Raw genomic sequence first — 9,594 nt, 5'->3', positions numbered from 1 at the left:
GGAAGGGAGGGTGTTAGTTTAGGGTTGTAGTTGCCTGGAGGTGTTCTTTTAGTGCGGTTTTGAAGGAGGATAGAGATGCCCTTTCTTTTACACCTGTTGGGAGTGCATTCCATATTGATGTGGCATAGAAGAAGAATGAGTTAAGACCTTTGTTAGATCGGAATCTGGGTTTAACATGGTTTGTGGAGCTCCCCCTGGTGTTGTGGTTATGGCGGTCATATACGTCAAAGGGGAACATTTTCACCAGACCCATGTACCGGTAAGCGTCAATATATACCTTGATGTTGCAGAAAAAAGACCATATATTTTTTTAACCGATTTCCGAACTCTAAATGGGTGAATTTTGGCAAATTAAACGCCTTTCTAATATTCGCTCTCGGAGCGATGACGTCACAACGTGGGGTCACATCGGGAAGCAATCCGCCATTTTCTCAAACACCGAGTCAAATCTGCTCTGTTATTTTCCGTTTTTTCGACTGTTTTCCGTACCTTGGAGACATCATGCCTCGTCGGTGTGTTGTCGGAGGGTGTAACAACACGAACAGGGACGGAGTCAAGTTGCACCAGTGGCCCAAAGATGCGAAAGTGGCAAGAAATTGGACGTTTGTTCCGCACACTTTACCGACGAAAGCTATGCTACGACAGAGATGGCAAGAATGTGTGGATATCCTGCGACACTCAAAGCAGATGCATTTCCAACGATAATGTCAAAGAAATCTGCCGCCAGACCCCCATTGAATCTGCCGGAGTGTGTGAGCAATTCAGGGACAAAGCACCTCGGTAGCAAGGCAAGCAATGGCGGCAGTTTGTTCCCGCAGACGAGCGAGCTAAACCCCCTATCGACTCTAGCTTCCCTGGCCTGCTGACATCAACTCCAAAACTGGACAGATCAGCTTTCAGGAAAAGAGTGCGGATGAGGGTATGTCTACAGAATATATTAATTGATGAAAATTGGGCTGTCTGCACTCTCAAAGTGCATGTTGTTGCCAAATGTATTTCATATGCTGTAAACCTAGTTCATAGTTGTTAGTTTCCTTTAATGCCAAACAAACACATACCAATCGTTGGTTAGAAGGCGATCGCCGAATTCGTCCTCGCTTTCTCCCGTGTCGCTGGCTGTCGTGTCGTTTACGTCGGTTTCGCTTGCATACGGTTCAAACCGATATGGCTCAATAGCTTCAGTTTCTTCTTCAATTTCGTTTTCGCTACCTACCTCCACACTACAACCATCCGTTTCAATACATTCGTAATCCGTTGAATCGTTTAAGCCGCTGAAATCCGAGTCTGAATCCGATCTAATGTCGCTTTAGCTTGCTGTTCTTTCCGCCATGTTTGTTTGTGTTGGCTTCACTATGTGATGTCACAGGAAAATGGACTGGTGTTTATAACGATGGTTAAAATCAGGCACTTTGAAGCTTTTTTTTAGGGATATTGCGTGATGGGTAAAATTTTGAAAAAAACTTCGAAAAATATAATAAGCCACTGGGAACTGATTTTTAATGGTTTTAACAATTCTGAAATTGTGATAATGTTCCCCTTTAAGGAAGTAGTTTGACATGTACTTCGGTATCGGTATGCGTACAATAAAGACAAGACATACAAATAACTTGTATGAGGCTACATTCCTGGGGTTATTACAATATATTCGTGTAAATAAACACAGACACGGATTGAAAACTACCGAGCCGCCCGCCTCTTGCTGCCTGTCACCACACCGCCTGCCTCAGAGGCTGGGATCACGTGTTCCCAGAATGCAACGCGCAACTGTCATGGCTACCCACTGACGGCTCACACTGCACATGGTAGCAAATACAAACACAGTTCCCGTTTGAATGATATACTATTGACACATTACTCCCCCTGTTTGGATTTATACACGTGGAGATTTCGGTCGGAGTACGACGTAGCCGCTATGACGCTAGTTGACGTGCAGCTCTCCATCCTTCGAGGCTTTTTAACACCCAGCGAGGCGACGGAATGGAAGCAAAACATTTACACAATTCCAGGTGAGACACATCATTAACATGTTGGAACAAACTCATTTACTCTGTACCCGCTGAGACACGTCATTAACCTGTTGGAACGTTTACACTATTTCACGTTAGACGCATTAACATGTTTGGACCATGTCGGCATAAATGAACCCTGTCATGAGCAAAACTGCGTTACGTATTTTTGTATCACGCTGTTGAAAACCACTTCAATAAAAATAATACTCGACATAAGATGTTAACTTACAACGGACGTGGATCGTGTCTGCTGGTTGTCCGTGTGAACGACAAAGGGGGAATGCCGTGCCAGACTCCGTTCAATAATTCACTATTTTAATAACACTTATCAGCACTTAGCTAATGGAGTTGTGCTTGATAGCGTCCCATAAATCATTTAACTCCACCTACTTTTCGCACGTCATCGTGCATAACATACGGTCAACCGATATGATGAGCTAACTTAAACTATTCCTTTGTTATAAAATGCCATCCATCCATTCTCTTCTGCTTATCCGAAGTCGGGTCGCGGGGGCAGCAACCTAAGCAGAGAAGCCCAGACTTTCCTCTCCCCAGCCACTTCGTCCAGCTCCTCCCGGGGGATCCCGAGGCATTCCCAGGCCAGCCGGGAGACATAGTCTTCCCAATGTGTCCTGGGTCTTCCCCGTGGCCTCCTACCGGTCGGATGTGCACTAAACACCGCCCTAGGGAGGTGTTCGAATGGCATCTTGACCAGATGCCCGAACCACCTCATCTGGCTCCTCTCGATGTGGAGGAGCAGCGGCTTTTATGGCGTCACATTAGTGCCAAAAATCCAAGCGCATAAAAACTGTTATCGCGCGCTGATTCTCCACTTCGTGCGCGCGCGACACCCTTTTGCGCGCGCGCGGTGCCTTTTTGCGTGCGCACGGTGCCTTTCTGCGCGCGCGCAGGGCCTTTCTGCGCCAGCGGTGCCTTTCTGCGCGAGCGCCGTCTCGGTCTGTGCGCTCTCTGTGTACTCCTGGCATCTCTCCTCGCGCTGTCATGTTTCTTTTTGGCATTTTGGGGGCGGGTATGCTTAGACAGCCCCTCCTTTCTGATTGGCTCTGAGTATTTTTCATACGACCAATAATTCTCCAGCGTAGCAACGTTGTAGCCATCTTACCTCGGACAGCTAGCTTATTACTTATTACATGATAAGTAATAAGTAATGAGTTGTGTATAAGCTATTGAACACTACACAGAATAGCTCGGGAAGCTCCTCATTAAACTGACACATTGGAAGTGTCAGGATGTTGCCGCACCGTCTGCATTAAAACCAACAAAACTAAAGACAAGTATATATTATTTAGTTGATATATCAAGTAGGGCTGGGCGATATATCGAATAAACTCGATATATCGCGGGTTTGTCTTTGTGCGATATAGAAAATTACTATATCGTGATATTCGAGTATACGTCCTCACGCAGTTGCTTTTAGCTGCGGGCATTACACTACAGGCGTTTCTCACTCTTTCTTGTTTCTGCTTCTCACAGAGACATAAAACAAGCGCACCTTCTTCCATACGTCACACACTGACGCGCGTGCAACGTCATACGCCCTTACCGAGCAGAGAGGTAGCGACATGGGTAACGTTAGCAGTGGCAGGTGCTAAGGGAGCGGTGCGAGTGGTAATACGAGAGAGAGAAGGTGCAAATCTGGTAACAAATGAAGGAATAATTAATTCCCAAGAAAACAGCACAGGGTCCATCGTCTGGTGGTGGCTTGGCTTCGAGCGGGAAGATGTTTTACAAGTATGCAGCAAAAGCGTTGCTACAAAAACTAGCAGCACTGCTAATGTATAGCACCATTTGAAAAGTCACCCGCTAGAGAATGAAGAGTGCTTGAAACTCTGCATGTCAACATCTTGGCCGGTGCCACACCAACAAAATGCCCAAGCAACCATTTCTAGATCAACACCATATGAAAAAAATAGTCAACAGAAGGAAATAACGTCCGCAGGAACCTACCACATAGCGAAGGACATACACTGTTTGATTTCCTATTATGCAGCTCATTTTTATTTGACAGTTATTGAAATATCTTGTGTGACATCATGCACAAAAGTGCACTTTATATGTTTTAAACTACAAACCCCGTTTCCATATGAGTTGGGAAATTGTGTTAGATGTAAATATAAACGGAATACAAGGCACTTGAAGAAAAATGGGCTGCATGGTCGAGTCGCCAGAAGAAAGCCATCACTCCAAATTACTTTGTTACAGACATTTTGAGGCTAGTCTCTGCGCTGTTTGGCGTAGTGTAAGCGGGATACTTTGTGACATTTGCGCAGAAATGGCTTTCTTCTGGCGACTCGACCATGCAGCCCATTTTTCTTTAAGTGCCTCCTTATTGTGCATCTTGAAACAGCCACACCACAATTTTTCAGAGTCCTATATTTCAGCTGAAGTTATTTGTGGATTTTTCTTTGTACCTCGAACAATTTTCCTGGCAGTTGTGGCTAAAATCTTTGCTGGTCTACCTGAATCCCTCATTTCCTCTTCTTAATCAGCGTTTGAACACTGCTGATTGGCATTCTCAATTCCTTGGATATCTTTTTATACCCCTTTCCTGTTTTATGCAGTTCAATTACCTTTTCTCGCAGATCCTTTGACAATTATTTTGCCTTCCCCATGACTCAGAATCCAGAAACATCTGTGCAGCAATGGATGAAAGATGCAATGGTCTGTCAGAAGCCCAGAAACTCACTGACCTTTTATACACACACATTAATTACAAACAAACATGTCACAGGTGAGGACTGGAACCTTGATTAGCCATTCAAACCTGTTTGTGTCAACTTTTGTGCATGTTATTAGATCAAAGTCACTGGGTAATGTAAACTTTTGATCAGGGTCATTTGGGTACTTTCTTTTGTCATTTTGATTTAAAAAGAGTAAACACAGTTGTTTGCCAATAAATAGCTTCACACAACCATTAAGCATGAGTGGAAGAAATGTTTTTGTGTTATCATTCATATTCTCTGAAGAATGGCCAAGAAATCATAAATTCTCCCAGGGTATGTAAACTTATGAGCACGACTGTATGTATATATATATATATATATATATATATATATATATATATATATATATATTAGGGATGTCCCGATCCAGGTTTTTGTACTTCCGTTCCGATACCGATATTGTTTTTGCACTTCCGATCCGATACTGATACTTACCGATACCGATACTGGCCTATCCGAGCATGTATTAAAGTTTAAAGTTATTTAGCCTACTTAGTTGTCAGAATCATGTTGAAAAGGGTTTTAGTACTCTTGATAACAACTAGCCAGCTGAATTAGGTGAGTTTGAATAATACACAATGGTTGGTAACAAGAAACTGACCTGTTTATTCAAGGATAAACACAAAATAGACAAAATGATACATGACAAACAGAAATGGCATCATTGAACTAGGGCTGGGCGATATGGCCTTTTTTTAATATTGCGATATTTTAAGGCCATATTGCGATACACGATCTATATCTCGGTATTTTGCCTTAGCCTTGAATGAACACTTGATGCATATAATCACAGCAGTATGATGATTCTATGTGTTTTGATTGATTGATTGATTGATTGAGACTTTTATTAGTAGGTTGCACAGTGAAGTACATATTCCGTACAATTGACCACTAAATGGTAACACCCCAATAAGTTTTTCAACTTGTTTAAGTCAGGGTCCACTTAAATTGATTCAAGATACAGATATATACTATCATCATAATACAGTCATCACACAAGATAATCACATTGAATTATTTACATTATTTATAATCCGGGGTGTGGAGGGTGGCGCCGGATGTAAGTGTCAAAAAGACAGCCAAAAGAGTTTGATATGAGAATAAATCTAAAGTTAAAATATAGGGTAGAAATGCACCCATTTGCAGGAAATGTAGTCTTGATTTTCAACATTTTCTTTCAAGGCTTGCATGTCTACATTAAAACATTCTTCTTCATACTGCATTAATATATGCTACTTTTAAACTTTCATGCAGAGAAGGAAATCACAACTAAAAAAATCACGAATTTTTTCATACGGTGTTGATCTGGAAATTTTTGCCTCTGCATTTTGATGGTGTGGGTGTGTGGCACCGAATGGAGATAAGCGTCTTGACAGACGTCACAATATTTGAACACTGATGACGAAAACTGTTTTCTCTGTCGTGTCCGTGTGTCGAAAATTGTTATGCGCTTATTTTTTTTATTTGATTTTGTGCGCGGCATATAATTGCATGCGCAGAGGCGCGCACCTTAGAGGGAACGTGGGTCACACGGCTGCGCTAGCATCACAGCTAACATCTCTGCTGGGAGAGAGCGTATACGTATGTGACGTATGACGTGACAGTATGTGACGTATGACGTGACAGTATGTGACGTGTGTAAGAAGGTGCGCTTGCTGTCTGTGAGAGGGAGACACAGAAAAGAGTGAGAAGAGTCTGTCGTATAATGCCAGCAGCTAAAAGCAACTGCGTGAGAATCCACAGACCTGTGGATGTGTTAAAGGTGTGCTGGAAAATGCGGAACGGAATTTGGGAGCAGCAGAAAAGTGGAATGTATTATTTAAATCGGTGCGTTGGAAAACACGGACCGGAGTTTTTTTTTAAACTGGATCTGGATCGGCATTTTCCCATGCCTTGCCGATACGCATTTTTTGGAAAATATCGGCGGCCGATCGAATCCAAATATCGGATCGGCACATCCCTAATATATATATATATCCATCCATCCATCCATCCATCTTCTTCCGCTTATCCGAGGTCGGGTCGCGGGGGCAGCAGCTTAAGCAGGGAAGCCCAGACTTCCCTCTCCCCAGCCACTTCGTCCAGCTCCTCGCGGGGGATCCCGAGGCGTTCCCAGGCCAGCCGGGAGACATAGTCTTCCCAACGTGTCCTGGGTCTTCCCCGTGGCCTCCTACCAGTCGGACGTGCCCGAAACACCTCCCGAGGGAGGCGTTCGGGTGGCATCCTGACCAGATGCCCGAAGCACCTCATCTGGCTCCTCTCGATGTGGAGGAGCAGCGGCTTTACTTTGAGCTCCCCCCGGATGACAGAGCTTCTCACCCTATCTCTAAGGGAGAGCCCCGCCACCCGGCGGAGGAAACTCATTTCGGCCGCTTGTACCCGTGATCTTGTCCTTTCGGTCATGACCCAAAGCTCATGACCATAGGTGAGGATGGGAACGTAGATCGACCAGTAAATCGAGAGCTTTGCCTTCTGGCTCAGCTCCTTCTTCACCACAACGGATCGATACAGCGTCCGCATTACTGAAGACACCGCACCGATCCGCCTGTCGATCTCACGATCCACTCTTCCCTCACTCGTGAACAAGACTCCGAGGTACTTGAACTCCTCCACTTGGGGCAAGATCTCCTCCCCAACCCGGAGATGGCACTCCACCCTTTTCCGGGCAAGAACCATGGACTCGGATTTGGAGGTGCTGATTCCCATCCCAGTCGCTTCACACTCGGCTGCGAACCGATCCAGTGAGAGCTGAAGATCTTGGCCAGATGAAGCCATCAGGACCACATCATCTGCAAATAGCAGAGACCTAATCCTGCAGCCACCAAACCAGATACCCTCAACGCCTTGACTGCGCCTAGAAATTCTGTCCATAAAGGTTATGAACAGAATCGGTGACAAAGGGCAGCCCTGGCGGAGTCCAACCCTCACTGGAAACGGGTCCGACTTACTGCCAGCAATGCGTGCCAAGCTCTGACACTGATTATACAGGGAGCGAACCGCCACAATAAGACAGTCCGTTACCCCATACTCTCTGAGCACTCCCCACAGGACTTCCCGGGGTACACGGTCGAATGCCTTCTCCAATGCCACAAAGCACATGTAGACTGGTTGAGCAAACTCCCATGCACCCTCAAGGACCCTGCCGAGAGTATAGAGCTGGTCCACAGTTCCACGACCAGGACGAAAACCACACTGTTCCTCCTGAATCCAAGGTTCGACTATCAGAATCAGAATCAGAATCAGCTTTATTGTCATTACGCAAGGTAACCTATCCGGCGTAGCCTCCTCTCCAGTACACCTGAATAGACCTTACCGGGAAGGCTGAGGAGTGTGATCCCACGATAGTTGGAACACACCCTCCGGTTCCCCTTCTTAAAGAGAGGAACCACCACCCCGGTCTGCCAATCCAGAGGTACCGCCCCCGATGTCCACGCGATGTTGCAGAGTCTTGTCAACCAAGGCAGCCCCACAACATCCAGAGCCTTAAGGAACTCCGGGCGGATCTCATCCACCCCCGGGGCCTTGCCACCGAGGAGCTTTTTAACTACCTCGGCAACCTCAGCCCCAGAAATAGGAAATATATATATATGTGTGTGTATATATATATATATATATATATGTGTATATTAGGGATGTCTCGATCCGATATTTTGATCGGCTCGGCCGCCGATATTTGCCAAAAAATGCGTATCGGCAAGGCATGGGAAAATGCCGATCCAGATCCAGTTTAAAAAAAAACTCCGGTCCGTGTTTTCCAACGCACCGATTTAAATAATACATTCCACTTTTCTGCTGCTCCCAAATTCCGTTCCGCATTTTCCAGCACACCTTTAACACATCCACAGGTCTGTGGATTCTCACACAGTTGCTTTTAGCTGCTGGCATTACACGACAGGCTCTTCTCACTCTTTTCTGTGTCTCCCTCTCACAGACAGCGAGCGCACCTTCTTACACACGTCACATACTGTCACGTCATACGTCACATACGTATACGTCCTCCATGAGCAGAGAGGTAGCAGTATGGCTAACGTTAGCTGTGATGCTAGCGCAGCCGTGTGACCAACGTTCTCTATAAGGTGCGCGCCTGTGTGCATAGCAATTATATGCCACGCACAAAATCAAATAAAAAAATAAGCACATAACAATTTTCGACACACGGACACGACAGAGAAAACAGTTTTCGTCATCATTGTTCATATATTGTAACGTCTGTCGAGACGCTTATCTCCATTCGGTGCCACACGTCCACACCATCAAAATGCCGAGGCAAAAATTTCCAGATCAACACCGTCTGAAAAAATTTGTGATCTATTTAGTTGTGATTTCCTTCTCTGCATGAAAGTTTAAAAGTAGCATATATTAATGCAGTATGAAGAAGAATGTTTTAATGTAGACATGCAAGCCTTGAAAGAAAATTTTGAAAATCAAGACTACATTTCCTGCAAATGGGTGCATTTCTACCCTATATTTTAACTTTTGATTTATTCTCATATCAAACTCTTTTGGCTGTCTTTTTGACACTTACATCCGGCGCCCCCCTCCACACCCTGGATTATAAATAATGTATATAATTCAATGTGATTATCTTGTGTGATGACTGTATTATGATGATAGTATATATCTGATAGTATATATCTGTATCATGAATCAATTGAAGTGGACCCCGACTTAAACAAGTTGAAAAACTTATTGGGGTGTTACCATTTAGTGGTCAATTGTACGGAATATGTACTTCACTGTGCAACCTACTAATAAAAGTCTCAATCAATCAATCAAAACACATAGAATCATCATACTGCTGTGATTATATGCATCAAGTGTTCATTCAAGGCTGAGGCAAA

General features: G+C 44.5%; 1 protein-coding gene across 2 annotated transcripts in view; it reads left to right on the top strand.

The window, feature by feature from the left end:
• The first annotated feature begins 1,690 nt into the window (after window positions 1–1,690).
• Window positions 1,691–9,594, top strand: part of ttc27 (tetratricopeptide repeat domain 27) — a 120,921-nt gene continuing 113,017 nt past the window's right edge. Inside the window, exons 1-2 of one of the 2 annotated variants that reach the window (XM_061964625.2) lie at window positions 1,691–1,802; window positions 1,885–2,006. In XM_061964625.2, the coding sequence (XP_061820609.1) occupies window positions 1,913–2,006 (94 nt within the window). In that variant the 5' untranslated portion in view covers window positions 1,691–1,802; window positions 1,885–1,912. Of the gene's footprint in view, window positions 2,007–9,594 lie in introns of both variants that reach the window. The other variant, XM_061964624.2, reaches the window with a different exon arrangement.

The sequence above is a fragment of the Nerophis lumbriciformis genome, linkage group LG02, assembly GCF_033978685.3.
Source record: "Nerophis lumbriciformis linkage group LG02, RoL_Nlum_v2.1, whole genome shotgun sequence".
Classification (NCBI taxonomy): Eukaryota; Metazoa; Chordata; class Actinopteri; order Syngnathiformes; family Syngnathidae; genus Nerophis; species Nerophis lumbriciformis.
The sequence above is the reverse complement of the archived record's forward strand: the minus strand, read 5'-3'. Positions and strand labels throughout refer to the sequence as shown.